This window comes from Anser cygnoides, chromosome 4 (genome assembly GCF_040182565.1).
Source record: "Anser cygnoides isolate HZ-2024a breed goose chromosome 4, Taihu_goose_T2T_genome, whole genome shotgun sequence".
NCBI classification, from domain to species: Eukaryota; Metazoa; Chordata; class Aves; order Anseriformes; family Anatidae; genus Anser; species Anser cygnoides.
Window position 1 is genome coordinate 32028078 of NC_089876.1, and position 21322 is coordinate 32049399.

At 46.8% G+C, this 21322-nt stretch overlaps 2 protein-coding genes and 2 long non-coding RNA genes across 4 annotated transcripts; 2 read left to right on the forward strand and 2 right to left on the reverse strand.

The window, feature by feature from the left end:
* Nucleotides 1–80: 80 nt before the first annotated feature.
* LOC106041926 (17-beta-hydroxysteroid dehydrogenase 13-like) lies at nucleotides 81–6464 on the forward strand. Its single transcript, XM_048074460.2, has 7 exons — nucleotides 81–353; nucleotides 781–888; nucleotides 1484–1615; nucleotides 2461–2567; nucleotides 3888–4025; nucleotides 4294–4410; nucleotides 5781–6464. The coding sequence occupies exons 1-7, from the start codon at nucleotides 144–146 to the stop codon at nucleotides 5866–5868; spliced, it is 900 nt and encodes a 299-aa protein (XP_047930417.2). The 5' UTR covers nucleotides 81–143; the 3' UTR covers nucleotides 5869–6464.
* Nucleotides 6465–6471: 7 nt separating this feature from the next.
* LOC136790801 (uncharacterized) lies at nucleotides 6472–21322 on the reverse strand. Its single transcript, XR_010831420.1, has 5 exons — nucleotides 20768–21322; nucleotides 12469–12561; nucleotides 9379–11097; nucleotides 8432–8616; nucleotides 6472–6604 (listed from the first exon to the last, which is right to left on the reverse strand). It is a non-coding gene; the product is annotated as an uncharacterized lncRNA (long non-coding RNA).
* Nucleotides 10599–12650, forward strand: LOC136790800 (uncharacterized). Its single transcript, XR_010831419.1, has 5 exons — nucleotides 10599–10731; nucleotides 11029–11099; nucleotides 11537–11578; nucleotides 11692–11788; nucleotides 12461–12650. It is a non-coding gene; the product is annotated as an uncharacterized lncRNA (long non-coding RNA).
* Nucleotides 13579–18112, reverse strand: LOC136790798 (ADP-ribose pyrophosphatase, mitochondrial-like). The gene is made up of 5 exons (XM_066996611.1): nucleotides 18027–18112; nucleotides 16513–16624; nucleotides 15945–16091; nucleotides 15651–15735; nucleotides 13579–14291 (listed from the first exon to the last, which is right to left on the reverse strand). The coding sequence occupies exons 1-5, from the start codon at nucleotides 18095–18097 to the stop codon at nucleotides 14116–14118; spliced, it is 591 nt and encodes a 196-aa protein (XP_066852712.1). The 5' UTR covers nucleotides 18098–18112; the 3' UTR covers nucleotides 13579–14115.

Genomic DNA, 21322 nt, shown 5'->3' on the forward strand with positions numbered 1-21322 from the left:
AGCGGCCCCTGGCGGTGGGCGCTGGGGGCGCTGCGTGCGCTGGGGGCGCTGCGTGCGCTGGGGGCGCTGCGTGCGCTGGGGGCGCTGGGGGCGCTGCGTGCGCTGGGGGCGCTGCGTGCGCTGGGGGCGCTGCGTGCGGCGGGATGGGCGCGGTGCGGGAGCTGGCGCTGTTCCTGGGCACGCTGCTCTACGCGTACGCCGAGGCGGCGGTGCGGCTGCTGCTGCCCGCCCGCAGGAAGGCCGTCGGCGGGGAGCTGGTGCTGCTGACGGGGGCCGGCCGCGGGCTGGGCAGAGCCACGGCCCTCGAGTTCGCCCGGCGCCAGAGCCGCCTGGTGCTGTGGGACGTCGACACGGTAACGGGCCGTGAGGTGGGGGGGAGCGGTTGGGGGGCCGCTGAGGCACGGTGTAACCGGCACGAAGGGGGGAACGGGCAGCCGTTGCCAGCAGCAGCAGCGCCGGGACACGCACGGCGATGCCGGCCGGGCAGGCGCTGCATCGCGTTGCCAAGGGAGACGCTTGGGCCCAAAGCTTTTGGCAGCTAAGGTGATGATGTAAGATCGGAAAGCATGCCCCTGCGGATCTGGTTTCAGGGTAAAGGATAGACATTTCTCTAACATAAAAGACAGCCATCTTCGTCAGATGCTTCTCCACTCCACTGGTTTAAAAATATATTAAAAAAATCTTCTCCAAAGGTGCTCTCTTCTCGAGGTCCTCCCCCCGGGCAACATGTGGGCGCGGTACAGTGGCACATAACGTCCGCTCCTTTCCTTCCTCTCCCAGCACGGCCTCAGGGAGACGGCTGCGGAGTGCGAAAGGCTGGGAGCCACCGTCCACACCTTCGTGGTGGACTGCAGCAAAAGGGAGGAAATCTACGGCGCTGCGGAGAAGGTAGGGGAGCAGGTGCACGAGCAAAAGCTTAGCCAGATGGGCTTGGGTGTCAGGAAGGGCTGGAAAACTGCACCCGAGGTATTCCACTCACAGCGTGCAAGTCTTAAAATTGCAGCTTTTTTGTTTCTGTATGTACAGAGAGGAAAGCGGCCCTTTGGGTATCACAGCCCAGCTCATCCTCCTTTGTGGGCTTCTGTCCCTGCGAGCTCCCACTTTAGGCTTTAGACCCATGAAGGAACGTCTTCCTTTTAGCTTGCTGAGAAACAGGCAGACACCACTGTGGAAATTTGAAAGACTATTGTAGAAAGTAAGGTTCAGGTGGTCCAGAACATTTAGTATGTCCACAGAGCCAGCTATGACTGTGCAGAGCATATTTTTCTGTGGGTGAAGATTCTATAAAAACTGGCATGTGTAAAAACATCACATCTAAATCAGCTTCCAGGATACTGCACACTTCCTACTGGATCAGGAAACACAGCATGATTTTCTTCTCCCTGAAAGAAAGAGTTGTAAAAATTAAATTAATTGCTGCTCATAACCTTGCACTATTGTGATAACAAATGACACGTGGCTGCATGTTCTTTTTGCCAAAAAGGTGAAGAAGGACATTGGCGATGTCTCCATCCTCGTGAACAATGCTGGTGTGATCACGGCTGCCGACTTGCTCTCGACCCAGGACCACCAGATTGAGAAAATGTTTGAGGTCAACATTCTCGCCCACATCTGGGTAAGGGCCACTAGCGCGTTCGTCCCTCTGTGGTGGTGTGAGTGTTATTGAGGAGGTGGGGGCACCCTCAGCCAGGCACCGAGACCCTGCAGGCAGGAGATGCATAACTCAAAAATGCAAAATGTTTTTTTGTAGCAAAGCCCTGAGAGCAGGCAGCAGGGCCAGCCTCTTCCCAACTGCTCCTGTCAGCCCAGCAGGGCTCCAGGTCTCTACCCTGGGGCATTTTGTACCTGCCTGCATTGCTGACTTGGTTCTGGGCTCCTGGCACTGTCTCAAGCCCATCCTGGAGCCCATCCTGGAGTCTTTGCCTGTGTGTATTACCTTCCTTATACCCCTCCAGAACTTCTCTCTGCATGGAGGTGACATGGCTGGGCCCTATCAGAGCTAGGCCTTGCCTTTCCCCTCCCCGGGGACAGGGACAGCTTTCAGCAGGGAAAACAGAGTGGTCAGTAAACAATTTCTGCTTGCAGGGGACTAAAAGGTGTGCTACAGATTGGGTGTGCTGAGAGATACCGGCAGCGTGGCTACTGACAAGTGAAACCTAAAAACTAGGCCAGGAGCAATGTGAACATCAGCTTCTGTCAATCCCTGGCTTTGCTGAAAGGCTCCTTTTGGAAACTGGGATGCAAATTGTCCCAGCTAAAAGGAGACTGGGTGTCTCTGTGGTTCTCAGGAGCTTGGTGCCATGCAACCCCAGCACTAGGGGTAGGCTTAGTCACTTAACTGCACATAACTGAGTAACTTTATTGCACATAATTGGGGCCAGCGTTGAAGACTCCTAAGAAGTTATTGTTCGTTTCCTCCTCCACATGCCCCACCTCTTCTTGTTCTAAAACCCTTTCCAGACAACCAGAGCTTTTCTGCCAGCAATGATGGACAACAACCGCGGTCACATTGTTACAGTGGCTTCCGCAGCAGGTCATTTTGTAACCTCTTTCATGGTGGCTTATTGGTAAGTGACTTCCAAATCAGCTCTCTTCATTTCTTGTTTTTAATTGTGTCTTCTCCACCAGCACACACGGAGTAACCGAAATAAACATCCCACTGAATAAGCTACTTCCAAAGAGCAATGCTAAGGAGAAAAAAAACACAACACCCGTCAAATAAGGACCCACAGAGGTACCCACTAATTTCATTATTAGCTCTGATTGAGGTGATTCAGTAAAGGATTAATGATGTGACCAATCAACTAATGAAATCTTACTTTTTTCTCTCCATACCTAATCCAGATTTTGCTTTGTTAAAAAAAAAAAAAGGTATCTTCCTTCCCTTCTCCTCCTTAGAATGTAGCACTCCTGTGAGTTGGTGTGGTGTTAATGAGAAAATCCTTACTGAGCAGCTTTTTGCATTTCTAGCATTTGTGGCAGTGACTGCAGTGGATAGAAACGCTTCTGCCATCATCAGATAAAACAAGGTTTTGACTGTAAAACTACTGTAATCTTTTGAGAAGATAAAAGATACAGTAATACTGAGTGCTGTAAGGAACATGACACTGCTGAGAGGCCAAAGTACTGCCCAAGTTTAACAGAGGCACTGGAAACGCATGCACAAAATTGCAGAAATACTATTGTCTGGCATAATGTCATACTGCATCTGACCTAGCCCTCTACAATAGTGTTTCCCAGTAGAAGCATCTTTCCCTGGGTATGTTCCTTCATGGGGAGTCACTGTTGGCCATGTAAGAACACCTGAGCCAGGACTTTTAGCTGTATTACACTGTTAAACTTATTTGATATTGCTCATTTGATTTGTTTCTGCTTGGTTCTGTTTTATACTCCTGGCCTCCACAAACTTCAGTTGCGCTAAATTGCTTAAGTCCTTTGTTTCAAATCTCGTGCTTCAACGTCACAACATGCTCCACGTGATACAAGAAGCAGTAGGATTGTTGCCCATATCTATAATCCCATTTGTTCTTAATTTTGCACACTTCAGAAAATTCTTCAGAAGAATTCAGCTTAAAACATTCTAAGTCAGCTGTATGGATTCACACACTATAGTTTCCTAGCATTTATCTGCCTGCTCAGTAGTAACCTAAGATTTTCAGAGTCACCCACTTCACATCTCACTATGCCCTCCCCTGGCAGCACTATCTATTTCTGTGCTACACTGTGAGACAGTAAAAGCCAGCATTAGTTCCTGCCCTATCTCTTAGGGATGGATTACACGTCTTCCCCTGCTAGTCAGTATTGGGTGTTCTTTCAGCCCCTTTCTATTTACATCACGTTGGAAATAGCATTCCCATCTTCTCATTTGTGACATTTTTTCCGTCCAGTTCAAGCAAGTTTGCTGCAGTTGGATTTCATAAAGCTCTAACCGAGGAACTATCTACCCTGGGAAAGGATGGAATAAAAACAACGTGTGTCTGCCCAGTTTTTATGAACACTGGATTTGTCAAAAACCCCCGTACAAGGTAATGTTTTGATAAAAGCCACATCTCAGCCTGCCTTTCTTTGCATTTAGGTGTATTTACCCCTGCTTTAGGACTTGCTTCCAACCTGTATATCAAAGGGTAAATAAAATTGGCTGAATATAAATCTCTATCTGCAACATCACTTCAACCACAAGACCTGCATTTGAATTACCTGACTTTGCCTGCAGTCAAAGTATCCTACTTCACATTCAACTCTCCCATGTTTTACCTATATCATTCTTAAATTTATGCTTTCCTTTCATTTTAGGCTTGGAAGGATTTTGGAAGTTGATGAAGTTGTGAAAGAAATGATGGAAGGAATACTGACTAACAAGAAAATGGTTTTTGTTCCACCACAGCTGAGCATTGCTTTACTTTCTGACATGTAAGTGGCATTAAAAAAAAGGGGGGGGGGGGGAATATTCAACACAACTGCGTGAGTGTAGAAGCATCACACTTGAACCATCTAATTCAAGTTTTACCATTGGAATAAGTGTCTTTTGCTTTCACAGTAGGAAAACTTTCAGTTGATATCATTGAAATAAATACCCCTGAATGATGGCTAGACACCCAAAGTCTACATTCAATCCAGTTCCATTTATTTTCTACCATCTTTAATATCTTTAACCAATATACTAGGTCATTAAATTCATTTCTTATTTGACTTCAGTATGTCTATAGCCACTTGAAAATGTGCATCAGTCTGCAGGAGACATTTTTTTCCCTGACTGAATTACCTCAAGCATCTTACACCACATGTCAAGGCTAAGGAATTACGTGGTGATTATTCCTAATGACAATAGGAGAAATAAAAGCATTTTGTTGAGTCCTGTCATAGGTCATTACAACCCACTGTTTGCAGAGAGCTGCTGAGTGGGGAACTCGACTGCTCCACAGGCTGGTAGGGAGGCAAAGGGAGACTGAGGGATCTCTTCCTTCACAGACAGGATTTCTCATGGGCTTGCCAAGAACAGCTTCACAGGTTCTCTGAACCAGCAGCCACAAGCTCCAGAAGCAGCTGAGGAACTGCTGCATTTTAGCCTTCACTTCTTCATGTCAGCACCGGAAGGTCTAGGCCACAGGGGCTGGGAAGGGTGCTTGAGAAGGACTCTGCTGCTTCTCCTGGCCATGAGAAGCACAATTTGTCCTCTCAGGCTTCTTTACCGAGTTGTAGTTGCTCTGCTGGGACATTTTCACCAGAGCTCAGGTTCGAAGCCTAGAAGGCACATCAGAACAACTAAATTGCCATGTCAGTTAGCTCCCACAGTCCCTCAAGAAACCCTTGGTAATAACTCGTTTGTGAGAAGACAACTTGGCTCTAACCAAAATCTCCTGTTTATGAGAGGCTGTAAAGATTCTTCTGTTTTCCCCAAATTCCTCAGTCAACCAGATGAGGTTTTGAAAGCAAAGAAGGCAAAGGCAATTCTCACCTTATTTTTAATGCACATGCCTACGTTCGGTGTTAAACCTTCCTGGATGCAGCAGCAATGCTGCAACCAACATCCTGCCCAGGGGATACCTGTCCTTGGAGTTGTCATCAAAGGAGGAAGGTGGTGAAGGGATCAGAATCAAAGCTAGCCAAAGAATTTCAAGGGCTACATATCCTTGGGAACTACTCCCCAGTTTCAGTTTTGGTCTCTGTCTGAGGCGAGCACACATTCTGCACCCAGACCAGCTCTTGTCCCACCTGTGCTGCCACTTTTCCTGTGACCCAAGTTCTTATCCTAGATTTCATCGCATGGTTTTATCTTTCAGGTTGCTTCCAGAACGTGTCTCAAGAGTTCTGAAAAAGCTGACAGATGTTAAGTTTGATGCAATTGTTGGACACTGGAGCAAACAGTGAACAGCAAGTCGTTTGTCGTTTCCCCATGACACGAGTGAAAACAGAACATGGACCATGTGTAGCACAGCAGTTTTGATTCAGAGCAGAAGCAAGACAGGTACTTCCTCCAGGCCACCACTGCCCTTCACACCTAGAGGCTTATCCCACACCTGCAGCAGGAACACACCTGCATAACATGGAGTGTTACCAGAGCAGAGATGCAGCTCTGCAAGTGAGAAGGGCTGTTTTAGCTGTGCATTGTGACATCGCTAGCTCCTTCCCTGCTTCCCGCATGCACCGAGGCAGCCAGGAAATGCAGCAAAGCCCGTTTTTGGGCAACACAGGGATTGCCTGAGTATATTTATGTTAATCTGGACTCATCACTGAGCAAAGTGATCTTGTGGGAAGAAATTCATACGGGTGGTCTGCTTCATCTCAATGAATCATTTAAATTTAAAAATCCTGTAACACACACTCCATTTTATGTGCTTTTGTAGTGAGTACTTGAAAGAACACAACCTTTTAATCAAGTGTTACCTGAATGTGTTGATTGTCGCGTTATGCATGAGCAACATCAGCACAACTTGTACAGAATAAATACAGTTCTTTACCCAAAAGTTGCCTCGCAGCAGTTCAGCCATAACCATGTCCTAGAGGTGCGTTTAAGGCACAGCAGCGTCAAGTAACGCGCCCTCTGCCGGTGTCATTTCCCACATGGCTTATCGGTAATCCCCAGGCTCTTTCCAACCAGCTTCCTCTGAAACAAGCACAGTATTTCTTGGCCAGTTACCGGGTGCCCTCCCGCATTTCGTGCTCACTTGAGAATGCAACTTATTTCAACCAAAGGTAGAAAAAGTTGCACTGAAAAAAAAGAAGATATGGACTTATTGTCCTCACACTAGCAGGCACTCTTGTCTTTAAATAAAAATCAAGGAGATGCTAAACCTGGAAGCTCCTCATTGAGATGCCAGGGGTGAACTGAAGTAGAAGTCTATGGGACTTCCACACACACTGCTGCATTAGGCACGGCTACATGTGGGTGGCTTCCAGTGTAATCCTTGCTCTCCATACCAATGTTCTCCTGGCCTCCTCAGTTCTCTTCCTGGCCACCAGAGTCAATACAGCTCAAGCTTACCCCAAAATCTGGTTGTTCGGGGTACCTGGTGGAAGCCTATGCCATCAAACTTCATATAGCCGCTTCCAGCAAAGCCCCACACTCAAGCAGAGGAGTCTTGCATGCCAGCTTAGGGCACTTACGAGCTTGGTGGGGACTCTGCTGTCATGCTCTGCTTCCGCCTTGGCCACCTCTTGGAGCTGGCACTCCCCTGCCTCAGCCCCAGCCCCAGCTGGAGGCCCATGCCAGGAAGGCGGCAGCACTGCTGAGCTGTGAAATCAGAGCCTGGCTGAACCACCAAACGTGTTAATTGGGAAGAGGAAAAAGTTCCAGGAGAAAACCAGCATCTAGCTCTGAGCATCCCCACTGGCATCAAATATCTTCTCCCACTGAAAGTATGAGCAACTGTGGAGCCAAGGTACAGCAACAAAACCTCTAACAACTCATTTTAGCTGTAAGCCAATACTAGTTCGAGGGCAGATGTTTAGGGAGATATTTATTTTCCCAGACTAGGGAAAAAATCCTTGTGTACAGTTATAAACACGTTTCAAATATATCCAAATTTCAAACTGAAAAGTAAAAGAAAAAAATCTCTTTCAAACAAGACTAAGCAGTTACATTGTTTGAGGTGAGTGAAGGAACTCAAGTGATTCACAGTTGAATTTCTTCCATTTTCTACAATTACTATGTTATAGTAATAGTAGGAAGTAATACTATGTCCTACAAAGGCAGGCCCCACGCCCCCCTCCACCTGAACCACGGCACCCTCCCAGCAAACAATGAACGGCAGCCCAAAATGCCGTTGGGGCGGCTCAGGATGCACCACTCCACCTGCCTCCTACTCCTTCACTCTTGAGCCAGCCCAGCTCCAGCCTGATGCTTTGCAAGACAACAAAAAAGCCAACAGGATGCTCGACACAGGAACGTCTTTCATAAGCTAAGGGCGGCTGCCCAACAAAACCCAACTCGCTGACAGTTTCCCTGTAAGCCTGACCTGTTACCACGTGCACCATTACCCAGCAGCTTGTACACATAAACCCATATTAGATGTACAAACAGCACACACAGTCTGCTAATTCCTTTTGATAAAGAGCCTTTCTCTGGGACTTGACATCTCTCAGGACGAGGAACTTTTGACAGCCTTTTCTTCTGCCTGCCCGCAGCCTATTGCTTACTTGCTCTTTCTACAGCCATGAGTCAGCCCACTTAGAGCGATCCAGGTGAGTTCGTTGCCCTTTTTAGGACAGGACAACACACAAGGGACTGTCCTGTTCTCCGCAGGCTAACCCACCAGTGCTGCGCTCCAGCCAAACGGTAGGAAAAGATGCAGCAAACCAGAATTCATCAGGACATACGGGAAAGAAAGGCCCTTAAACCACCCAAGCTACATGGGGCAGACGACTAGACCCCAAGACCAGTACAGCCATGGAGATCTGAAGTGCCTGGCACGTGAAGGAGCCAGCATCCCACCTGCTCCAGAGGTCTCCGTGATGCCACTGCTTCCACGTTCCCACTGTGGGGCACAGAGGAGGAGCACCTGCTGGCGTTCACATGGAGGGATGCTGCTCTCCCAGAGTGCTACACCAGTGACATATTCAGCTCAGCTCAGCTCCTGTCCTCTGCTGGGGGGGGGGGAGTTGCAGTTGATCGTTAACCTACAAATCATAAACACCAGTAAGAATAAGGACCATAAATGACCACTTGTTTCACCTGCCAGTGTGTTAACCAGTAACAATAACACTACAGTTAACTTATGAAGTCGGTAAAAGAAAGGTTGTGACCCTCTGTGGACTCGATTGCTTCCACTTGGTTTTGATGAGTCTAAGTTAAAATTAGTCATAAGTATTTATCCTCTCTACAAGGAAGTATCATCAGTGAAGTCTCATGCCTACCCAGCATCTGGCACCCTCCTTAGAGATACATCCCCCCCGGCCCTTATGAACACACTCATTGTGCGAGGGTTTTAGTGGGAACAATCTTAACTCTGCAGTTGCTTAAAAGATGAACCAGAGTAAAAATATCACATTTATTGACTTTCCTTCTATTCCAGTGAAAACATCAGGTCAATGTTAAGTGAGACGGTAAAAGCAGATACGGCTAAATGTTCTTACACAGGTCCATTCAGGTAGATATGAGTTCAGGATGTGTATATAACCTCCAGTCCACATTGAATAATAGCTGTACTTTGTTAGGCTAAAGATCAAAAATACTCCACAAACAGCACAAATCAGCAAAACAACCTCCAGCTGGTTTCCACTGAGTGGAACCCAATCATAAAACTCTTCTCTGCAACTTAGGGAAACTGCTCAGTTAGGTGGGTTCCCTCCACACGTAGAGTTGACCGCCTCTGCTCCAACATTAACAAGCCACCAAGATACAGCTGCTGAAGACAAGCAGCCTTCTTCCTTTTCACTTACCTGACAATCTGAATCTCCTTTTCCAACTCCCTGTGCTGTACTGATACCAGAGGTTCTTGCCTTCAGTCTCATTTCAGCCCACCTGCAGGGCCACATGGAGGACTCCAGAAAGAAGGAAACACTGGCCTCACAGGTCAGCAGTAACTAGAATTCACAAAGTCCTGCTTCCTCAGGAAATCCAAGGTCCTTTTCCTCTCAACATCACAGAGTGGCTTAAATTGGAGGGGACCTCTGGACATCATCTGCTCAAGCACAACCTAGGTAGGCTGCCCACGACCACACCCATGTGGATTCCAAATACCTTCAAGGAGAGAAACACCACAAATCCTCTGGGCAACCTTTGCCAGTGCTCAGTCATGCCCACAGTAAGAAAGAAGGAAAAAGAAAAAAAAGTGTTTCCTGATGTTCAGAGGGAACCTCCTGTTTCACTTTGTGCCCATTGCCTCCTGACCTGTCACTGGGCACCACTGAAAAGAGCCCAGCTCCAGCTCCTTTACATCTTCCCTTGTGGGATTTACAGGCATGGATCAGATCCCCCCAAACCTTCTCCTCTAAGCTGAACTGTCCCCACTCTCTCAGCCTTTCCTCATAGGTGCTGCAGGCCCTTAATCTTCTCTGAGGCCCTTCGCCAGACTCCCCCCTGCAGCCCCAAGTCTCCCTTGTACTGTGGAGCACCCATCAATACCCAGCACTCCAGGTGTGGCCTCACCAGTGCAGAACAGAGGGGAAGAACTGCCTCCCTCAACCTGCTGGCAATGCTTTGCCTAGTGCAGGCCAGGACACCAGCAGTCTTTTTCACAGCCAGGGCACATTGCCAACTCACATTGAGTGTGGTATCTCACCCAGGCTGACTAATGATCGTTTTCTTGTCCTTCACATGCCTGGAAAGGGTCTCCCAGATCAGCTGCTCCATCCATTTTGGACAGCGTAACTCTCCATCTCAGTTAGCAGCTTCAGTACTCTGGGCACGGTTACCACACAAGCATTCCTGCAGCAACACTAAAATGCAGAACCCTATAGTCAGGTGAAGATCTTTAGTGAAACAGACAACAGCCATTCCTTTTGTAACATTATGTTTCCACTGCCAACTCTGTCGATCCCCCAAGGATTATATGAAAAACATCATATAAAGGTCATTTGCAAAATCTGGCTGCTTTATCAGGTGAGAAGTAATTAAACTAAACAGCCAGCGGGGTTTATGAGAATATGACGCATGACACCTTCCAGCTTCCTCATGTGTGGCACACTACCCAGCAGCGTATATATAGATGCCGGCCGTCCAGGCAGCGCTATCACCGCAGCCAGCCGACTTCTCCTGACCCGCTGACCAGCCGCTCAACATGCAACCCAAAGGTAGTACCGGGGCGAGCTCTTACCCCACTGCCCTGCAGGACAGAAATCTGCTTGGGTATGGCTGCAAACTGCAGGGAAGGGAAGGGAACAGAAGGGAAAGTCCACGATGAGGGTGGGCAAGCGCTGGAATGGGTTGCCCAGACAGGTCACAGAGCCTCCACCACAGGAGATGCTCAAAGCCCAGCTGGAGCAGCCTTGGGCCAGCTGCTGCAGTCAACCCAGCCTGCGTGCGTGCTCCCCGCGCCTTCCCTTCTGCTGGAACAGGGGCGCTGCAACTCTGTGCCATCTGCTCCACAGGCGTCTCGCTCAAAATGAAGCTCCTCTTGCTGTCCTGCGTCGTGAGCATGGTCCTTGCTGTCGCCAACGCTGTAAGTACCGAACAAAGAAACAGGCGGGCGTCCAATGCGGGCAATCTCCATGTTGTCACTTGGAAATTGCAAGGTTTTTTAACCGATGGGAGAGCCTCAGAAATACCAATGGCTGGTGCAAGGCTGAACACATGTACTGTACTCCCATTCCAGACTTCTGGCTTAAGATCAAGTCCTCCTCAAACTTTAAAGCAAAAGAGAAATTGCAAGGTCACTCCCAGCCCATCAGTGGGGCCCCCCCCAATTCCTTTGTCATGCAGCTGACCATTTTCCAGACACTGAAGAACAAGTTTCCTCTGCAGATCTTGGCTTTCTAACAGGATACACTTAAAAATAAACAACTGAGCACTTTGTTTAAAACAAACAAAGAAAAAAACAAAGAGAATTGTGTTTTTTCAAGTGTGTTTTGCTCTAACAAAAAGTTGTTTCTTCTACAGCAAGACGACAGCGATAGCTCTGGTGGGGAGAGCACTGAGGCGGTAAGGCTTCTGTTTCTAAATTACTGGGTCTCACCAGTTGTAACATTCAGATTTAACCAGGCGGTTGGCCCTCACTTGGAAAACACTGACGCACAATGCCTTTCTTTTCACAGCCACGAAGACGACCCATTTTCCGGCCCTTTCGTCCCTTTTTTCGCCCCTTCCTGAGAAGGCTCAGGGCTTCTCAGTCTTCCTGATTGCGAGCCTGAGGTAAGCAACCTATCTTGCTGTACAAAAACATATCTGCAGCCAGCTCTATCACGACATTTGCCTACTTCTCACTGTTAATATTTTAATTGTGCAAGAAATTTCATGGCCCAAGCAAGCATCAAGATCTAGCTATGAAGATACTTGAACAGGCATAAAGCAATGGTGCTCTGTACAACATATCGTCTATGATCAGGTACTCCAGCTGAAAATGGTCTAGCTGGAAATCTTTCTTGGGAACAAACGACTACCAAAAAATATATCCAAGGCCCCGTACCCCTGCCAGAATGGCCTGAATAGAAAACTGCTGAGGACAGGAAAATCATTAAGAATTTTTACTTCCACAAATAACACACTACCCTTGTGCAGTTTTTAAATCTCATCCAGCAGGATACTTTCAGTGATTTTCATTTCCTTCAGCACTGCACATTATCTTAAGCACTTCACAGAGAAGAAAGAATCATGCTACTTGGACTTGCCACACCATAACCAGCCGTATACCCAGCTGTCAGGAGCTGCCCAGCCACCTCCCGTCAACACAGAAACAGCCTCCTCTTGGGGCCATGGCTTCAAAAGACAATTACACTGCTAAGGGCTCAAATAAAACATTCATTAAGACGTTAAAACAATTAACTGCTCTTGGTTCTAACCTGCAATTCTCCTATTGCTCTGCAGGTGCCTACCTGGATAACCATGACTGTCTCCTGCAGGATGCTGCTGCTTCCAGATGATCTTCTGCTTTCCACATCTCCTTCATATCTTCTGTCACCAATGTGCTGAAAATGGAGGACCACCAACAACAGGGTCCCTGTTTCACACGCCCACTACTGAAGCTGGTGTGTGGCAAAGTGCATGGCTCTCAACCCTTCTCTGCTTAATTCCTAAATCTGAATAAATGCTGAGCATCAAATGACTAAGGTCTCTTCATCTCTTAATTATTTCTTGGGAAAAAGAAACACATCAACGTCACTTCAGCGACCCTGCTTGCAATGACCATGAGTAGGAAAGGAAGGGAACTCCTGAGGCTGGCTTTGCCTTTTGTCCATGCTAAGACTCACAGGCTCTCTCAGGTCTTTATCTGGCCCTACCAAATACTACCCAGCACTCTGTGCTTTTAAGGGCTTGTTTATCACAAACATTGCTGCTGAAGAAAACACCAGATTTTAACTACAATTTATGATAGTGGTTTTTGTAAATGAAGTCTGTGGAAGTCTACACAGCAACAGAAACCACTGATGCTGTCTTATAACACTGCTGATGAACTGAAATGTATAGGAGTAAGTAGGGCAAGGATTGACAGGAAAACTAAAAGCTCTTACCTTCACTTTTTCCTCTGAAAGTTAACTAATATACTCTCATACTATTTCACAGCTAAGCTTGACTAAGCACAGGAAAAAATGGCAACCAATACATCTCCTGTTGTCAACAAATGCCTCAGAGGGCCCACGTGCGCCTCTTGACCAAAAGTTACACACATGACCTAAAGCATTAAATACAGCCAAAACATTTGGAAGATTACTCTCGAGGCCACACATCCCAATGATCCTGCGTATGGCACTGTCTCCCCAACAGCTGTACTGCCACGTGCAGTGTGAAGAGAAGAACGTCCGAATGTGATTTGCCCAAAAAAACCAGTCAATGTATACCCTCCAACAGTGATATTTTTAGATAGACACACTAGGACATTCTCATGTGAATACCATAGTGTTAACTAGAAAGTAACTAAAGGTGAAAACTCATCTCAAATAAGACTTTTATTCAGTGACTTTTCTAAGGAGAAACCACTCAGAAACTTCGCTTTTTTACATAGCTCTTTAATTCATCTTAGTAATTAATTCAGATTATCATCCTACAAGTCTCACAGGCCTGAAAGATCCATTCTCCTGATAAGAAATCAGTGCAAAAATACAGAGTTCAAGTGTAGCTCAGAACTACAATCAGTTAAATTCCCAATTATTTCATAAAACGCTGCAGATATGAAGAATGGCTGAAAACAAGTAAGACAAGAAAGAAGTTAACAGCTCCACATTAATCTCATTTTACACTTGAGAAATCCAACAAAGCCATTTTATATTTTCCAAAAGCCTCCATTACGGCACGTCTCATTGAAGCCAAAAGTTCTGGCAGATATTTAGCCAGAGCGTGACCCCACAACTGTAACACTGCATGCACTTGACACAGTCAATGTTATACATCACTTGCAATGCAACCTTGCTAATCCAGGGAAGAGTTTTTGCCAGCTGAACTTCAGCACTGAAAAGGACGTCATTTCAGTTTCAAGGCTGGGCAGCTGGTATTCCCCTCGTGTGGGAGTCTGTTCCGCATTTACATCACTCACGGCACTCAGGATCAGGATCCTCTTGCCAGTGGGCTCCCCGTTTCTCAGTCACAAGCTTAATGAAGTAGCTATGGTTGGCATACAGCTTGAGCTTCTCACTGATGTCAACCCACTTCACCATCCCAGCATCATCACCTGCTTCCAGAGGCAAGTTATCCATTGTCTCACCTGTTCACAAAACAAGCGTTAGGACATGCTGTTTTCTCCTACTTTCTCTTCTCACACCTGACCAGTTCTTCCTTTCCACAAGGCTCCCTCAAAGGCAGCAACCTTCAACTATTTCTCAGAGAGAAACCAATCAAGTAGCTCACTGAGTCTGTGCTAGAAAACTTTTCCAGACTTGAATTAAACATTTTTTCGGAAATTTGAGTGGCACAGCTACAACTCTTTATGGCCACTCCTAGGTTAACACCAGGAGCGTGACAAGTTACCAGAAATCATTACAACAGCGCAAGTTTAGCCAATCCCTCTGCATCAATTAAACGTTTAACATCTGATTGCTTACTTTCTCAGGTACTCAACAAAATAGGAACTGAATTCTGAAACTTACATATGCCTGCAACCCTGCCCCTCCCCTCCCCAAATTACTATTTTATCAAAGTCACCGAAGTAAAAAACATAACCAGTACTTAAATAAGGATGCAGAAGGGCTTTCTAGTTGCTCTGAAGTTGTTAAAAACCAAGCCAAGAAATGCTTATTAAAAAAAAGTATATTGGAAACAAAGACCAAAAGAACACCATGTTCATTTTTTTTCTGGGGGCTAATAAATCAAAAACCAGCAGCATATTAAATTTCACCACTGTTACCTCTTAACTACCCAAGAGTGAAAATATCACTGTATGACTTCTGTCTGTCTGATTTCCAGACAGAGAAAGCAGACCGATTCACGTCAAGAGGGGAAAGATGAGCATTCAGGATAACAGATCGATGCAAGAACTAGCAATGTATGCTCATTCCAATTAAATGATAGAAGGAATCTAAAGCACAACAATTGCTCTGGCAGAGTAACAAAGATAAAAGGTGTCAAGAGACAGCAAGTAAGACAACAAAGTCAAGAACGCAGTAAAGACCAGCCAGCAGCCAGAGGCAATGCACCTAAAGCAGGCACTGGTACTGACCGTGAAGAAACGAAAGCCAAGAGCCTTCCAACTCAGTCATTGAAATAGGAAATTAAACCAACTCAAGCTAAACACAGTGACCGGACAGAGACTGGCCTAGTGTTCAATCTATATAACAAATGCACATTCTGCGATTTGGAACTAGCTAACACAAAAATAAATTATTTTCAGGCAAATCCCTTATGTTCCTTAATTCAGGACTGAAAGAAATCCAAGGGGAACGACAACCAATACTGGCTGTGAATGAACATGACAAAAGATGGGAGACCCTCACACCCATTGCTTTCAGTTTAAGAATTAAACTCAACTTGCATTCTCTTCCACTTTCATGGCTCACCCCAGCCCCACGTACACAAAAACAACATCTACAGTAAAAAACCAGCAAAAAGCACAAGCAGCAATGCCTACCTGTTTCATCGTGATAGTTCACAGCCTCCGTCTCCATCCACGCGTTGTCGGTGTTACGAGGGTCATCCACATATCCTCTGTACACCTTACTCAGAGAACAATCACAAGAAATTCAAAAAAAGGTGGCATCATTAAAAATCGCCTACAGCCACTCTTACAGAGTATGCAATTGTCTCTTCCCTGTCTTATATCACAAAACCCTGAGCATCACAGCTTATTTCAATGACAGTGCATTTTTTCAGCTCCTAACTAGGTACAAGTTACCCCAAGGCTATCTCAAAAGACACAGCTTACCACAAAGTGCTCCTGGCTGAACAGCCTCTGCAGTTGCTTTTCCAAGCTTGCTTTTTCCTCAGGAGATTTCTGCAAGGAGTTCAAGGCCTCTTCCCCAAATTCTCGCTTCAGAGTAGCGCTGATCTTCTCCCCTGGGTCCACCATCCCCTGAGAGTGGAGGAAAAAAACACAACTGAGGAGCCTAAGACCTCCCTTGCTATCACTCTTTTACTGGTGCTTACGACATTACACCCATACAAATCACGCTCTGGTTATGTGAGAAATTCTACACTTATTTGTAAAAAGCAAGCAGACACATCCTTCAAAAACTACAACAGATGAAATTATACCTGCATTAAGCAAAGGACACCATCAAAATTAAATACAAGTACTGCCCTGTAATGCAGGAACAGCAGAAAGCCTATCAATTGATGCTTGGGAGGATAAAGACAAATTGTTTATAGAACCTTTCTCTTCCCCTCTACATCATGAGGTCATCCCCAAAAAGTAATTATACCACATGTATGCCAGTTATCTGCTTATGGACTTGCCAGAGAGATGTCCACCGTTTCCAGAGCTTTGCTCTTACCCCCGGGATGGCCCACTCCCCACAGTCTCTCCTCTTTATAGCTACGAACTGCAAGATGTTTTTGCCAGTAACTGCGTGAGCGATCTTATTGCCACTTCCATCCCTCTTCCACCTGCAGAAAACAACACATAAGGACATTTGTTGCTGCTGCTTCTTAGAAGGAAACCAAACAGCAGAGCTCCCACACAATGGCCTGTTGGAGGGCCAAGGCAGTGGATCAAGCACAGTTCTGGATCAAAGACAGACAAGAGCTGTCTGGGAAGATCTCGTCCCTCCATTTTTGCAGCTAGGTCCAGAACATTGGTATCTACTGTAACTCTCACTGTGAAGCCTTTACGTCTAACTGTACTTCTACCTACCTGTAATATAACGATAACTATACTTTCTGCTATGACAAAGTATAAATTCCAGCTGCAACACTTTCAAACCACCCACTCAGCACCAACAGAAGGCCTCAAACACCCACCACTGCACTCAGGATTTAGAATAACTGCAGTAATTACAGCAAAAAACTACTTAAATAAAGACAAAAATCAAATCCGTGTTTGTTTAACTTCAAAGGAAAAAAACAGCAGCATCGGTAGCCTTCTGAAAAGGGCAAGAACTAAAAGGCAGTGGCGTGACTTTAACAATGGTTCTGTCTTCAACGCGGTGTTCCTTAGCTTGCAGTTTGGTACTTGCACCAGCTCCTCTGAAAGCTCTAGGTGTAATACACTTGACATGAAATCACACAGCCCACATCATTTCAGCCCACCTACAGGGCCACATGGAGGACTCCAGAAAGAAGGAAACACTGGCCTCACAGGTCAGCAGTAACTAGAATTCACAAAGTCCTGCTTCCTCAGGAATTCCAAGGTCCTTCTCCTCTCAACATCACAGAATGGCTTAAATTGGAAGGGACCTCTGGACATCATCTGCTCAAGCACAACCTAGGTAGGCTGCCCACGACCACACCCATGTGGATTCCAAATACCTTCAAGGAGAGAAACACCACAAATCCTCTGGGCAACCTTTGCCAGTGCTCAGTCATGCCCACAGTAAGAAAGAAGGAAAAAGAAAAAAAAGTGTTTCCTGATGTTCAGAGGGAACCTCCTGTTTCACTTTGTGCCCATTGCCTCCTGACCTGTCACTGGGCACCACTGAAAAGAGCCCAGCTCCAGCTCCTTTACATCTTCCCTTGTGGGATTTACAGACATGGATCAGATCCCCCCAAACCTTCTCCTCTAAGCTGAACTGTCCCCACTCTCTCAGCCTTTCCTCATAGGTGCTGCAGGCCCTTAATCTTCTCTGAGGCCCTTCGCCAGACTCCCCCCTGCAGCCCCAAGTCTCCCTTGTACTGTGGAGCACCCATCAATACCCAGCACTCCAGGTGTGGCCTCACCAGTGCAGAACAGAGGGGAAGAACTGCCTCCCTCAACCTGCTGGCAATGCTTTGCCTAGTGCAGGCCAGGACACCAGCAGTCTTTTTCACAGCCAGGGTACATTGCCAACTCACATTGAGTGTGGTATCTCACCCAGGCTGACTAATGATCGTTTTCTTGTCCTTCACATGCCTGGAAAGGGTCTCCCAGATCAGCTGCTCCATCCATTTTGGACAGTGTAACTCTCCATCTCAGTTAGCAGCTTCAGTACTCTGGGCACTGTTACCACACAAGCATTCCTGCAGCAACACTAAAATGCAGAACCCTATAGTCAGGTGAAGATCTTTAGTGAAACAGACAACAGCCATTCCTTTTGTAACATTATGTTTCCACTGCCAACTCTGTCGATCCCCCAAGGATTATATGAAAAACATCATGTAAAGGTCATTTGCAAAATCTGGCTGCTTTATCAGGTGAGAAGTAATTAAACTAAACAGCCAGCGGGGTTTATGAGGATATGACACATGACACCTTCCAGCTTCCTCATGTGTGGCACACTACCCAGCAGCGTATATATAGATGCCGGCCGTCCAGGCAGCGCTATCACCGCAGCCAGCCGACTTCTCCTGACCCGCTGACCAGCCGCTCAACATGCAACCCAAAGGTAGTACCGGGGCGAGCTCTTACCCCACTGCCCTGCAGGACAGAAATCTGCTTGGGTATGGCTGCAAACTGCAGGGAAGGGAAGGGAACAGAAGGGAAAGTCCACGATGAAGGTGGGCAAGCGCTGGAATGGGTCGCCCAGACAGGTCACAGAGCCTCCACCACAGGAGATGCTCAAAGCCCAGCTGGAGCAGCCCTGGACCAGCTGCTGCAGTCAACCCAGCCTGCGTGCGTGCTCCCCGCGCCTTCCCTTCTGCTGGAACCAGGGCGCTGCAACTCTGTGCCATCTGCTCCACAGGCGTCTCGCTCAAAATGAAGCTCCTCTTGCTGTCCTGCGTCGTGAGCATGGTCCTTGCTGTCGCCAACGCTGTAAGTACCGAACAAAGAAACAGGCGGGCGTCCAATGCGGGCAATCTCCATGTTGTCACTTGGAAATTGCAAGGTTTTTTAACCGATGGGAGAGCCTCAGAAATACCAATGGCTGGTGCAAGGCTGAACACATGTACTGTACTCCCATTCCAGACTTCTGGCTTAAGATCGAGTCCTCCTCAAACTTTAAAGCAAAAGAGAAATTGCAAGGTCACTCCCAGCCCATCAGTGGGGGCCCCCCCCCAATTCCTTCGTCGCGCAGCTGACCATATTCCAGACACTGAAGAACAAGTTTCCTCTGCAGATCTTGGCTTTCTAACAGGACACACTTAAAAATAAACAACTGAGCACTTTGTTTAAAACAAACAAACAAAAAAACAAAGAGAAGTGTGTTTTTTCAAGTGTGTTTTGCTCTAACAAAAAGTTGTTTCTTCTTCTACAGCAAGACGACAGCGATAGCTCTGGTGGGGAGAGCACTGAGGCGGTAAGGCTTCTGTTTCTAAATTACTGGGTCTCACCAGTTGTAACATTCAGATTTAACCAGGCGGTTGGCCCTCACCTGGAAAACACTGACGCACAATGCCTTTCTTTTCACAGCCACAAACACGAACCATTTTCTGGCCTTTTCGTCCCATTATTCGTCCCTTCCTGGAAAGGCTTAGGGCTGCTCGGTCTTCCTGATTGCAAGCCTGAGGTAAGCAACCTATCTTGTTATACAAAAAGAAGTCTGCAGCAAGCACCACCATGACATTTGCCTACTTTTTACATTCTACACTGTAATCATTCTGCAGAGTACTTTTCAGAACTTAAGTGATTTTCATTTCCTTCAGCACTGCACATTATCTTAAGCAACTTCACAGACCAGAAAAAATCATGCTACTTGGACTTGCCACACCATAGCCAGCCGTATACCCAGCTGTCAGGAGCTGCCCAGCCACCTCCCGTCAACACAGAAACAGCCTCCGCTAAGGGCTCAAATAAAACATTCATTAAGATGTTAAAACAATTAACTACTCTTGGTTCTAACCTGCAATTCTCCTATTGCTCTGCAGGTGCCGACCATGACTGTCTCCTACAGGACACTGCTGCTTCTAGATGATCTTCTACTTCCCACATCTCCTTCATATCTTCTGTCACCAATGTGCTGAAAATGGAGGACCACCAACAACAGGGTCCCTGTTTCACACGCCCACTACTGAAGCTGGTGTGTGGCAAAGTGCATGGCTCTCAACCCTTCTCTGCTTAATTCCTAAATCTGAATAAATGCTGAGCATCAAATGACTAAGGTCTCTTCATCTCTTAATTATTTCTTGGGAAAAAGAAACACATCAACGTCACTTCAGCGACCCTGCTTGCAATGATCATGAGTAGGAAAGGAAGGGAACTCCTGAGGCTGGCTTTGCCTTTTGTCCATGCTGAGACTCACAGGCTCTCTCAGGTCTTTATCTGGCACTACTAAATGCTACCCAGCCTCCTCCCTGTGCTTTTAAGAGACTATTTATTACAAACATGGCCACTGAAGCAAACACCCAAACACCACATCTGAACTACAATTTAAGACAGTGTTTTTGTAAACAAGATCCATGTAAGCTTAAACAGCAACAGAAAGCATTTATGTAGTGTTAGTAATACTATACAAGATATAAAGTATGGGGAAAGAAGTGTACAGGGATTTAAAGGGAACCCCAAGGCTATTAGCATGTTTTAGATAGAGACACTCTAAGACATTAGGATGTGAATAACTGTTAATCCTACACAGGTATGTAACCAGGGCATCACAGCTTATTTCAACGGCAGACATATTTTTTCAACTCCTAACTAGGTGCAAGTTACCCAAAGCTATCTCAAAAGACACAGCTTACCACAAAGTGCTCTTGGCTGAGCAACCTCTGGAGTCGCTTCTCTAAGCTTCCTTTTTCCTCAGGCCATTTCTGCAAGGAGTTCAAGGCCTCTTCCCCAAATTATTGCCTAAGAGAGGCACTGACCTTCTCCCCTGGGTCCCCCATCCCCCTAAAGGGGGAAGGAAAAAAAAAAATACAGAACTGAGTATCCCTAAGGGCTCCCTGGCTGCCCCCCTTTTTCAGCGGTGCTGAGGACACTGCACCCCCTCACGCCAGGCTGTGCTTATGGGAGGAGTCCCGCGTTCCCTTGTCAAAAGGAAGCAAACCCCAGGCTAGGAGAATTTAAACTCGAAAAATTAGAACGGGCTAAAGGACACCTGCCCTAAGCACGAGACACCACCAGAATTAAACACAGCCCCCGCCCTGCGGACAACAGACAGCCCGCGAACCTCATACGGGCACCGAGCACCCTCCGCCCGCGGCCCCTCTGAGGCGCCCAACGGGGCCCCGCCACCGCCCCTCCTCCCCTCATTGGGCGGAGTCCCCGCCCCCCCCGCGCTGCGCTCTCCGATTGGC

Coding starts and splice junctions, on each gene's coding strand:
- LOC136790798 (XM_066996611.1), bottom strand. CDS start 18,097: ATGGAGCAGCTGATCTGGGAGACCCTTTCCAGGCATGTGAAGGACAAG. Junction 16,625..18,026: donor ACGATCATTAGTCAGCCTGG/GTGAGATACCAC, acceptor TGTTTTCTGCAG/GTGGAAGAGGGATGGAAGTG. Junction 14,292..15,650: donor GAACTATCACGATGAAACAG/GTAGGCATTGCT, acceptor TTTTGTGAACAG/GTGAGACAATGGATAACTTG.
- LOC106041926 (XM_048074460.2), top strand. CDS start 144: ATGGGCGCGGTGCGGGAGCTGGCGCTGTTCCTGGGCACGCTGCTCTAC. Junction 889..1,483: donor TCTACGGCGCTGCGGAGAAG/GTAGGGGAGCAG, acceptor TTTGCCAAAAAG/GTGAAGAAGGACATTGGCGA. Junction 4,026..4,293: donor GTCAAAAACCCCCGTACAAG/GTAATGTTTTGA, acceptor CTTTCATTTTAG/GCTTGGAAGGATTTTGGAAG.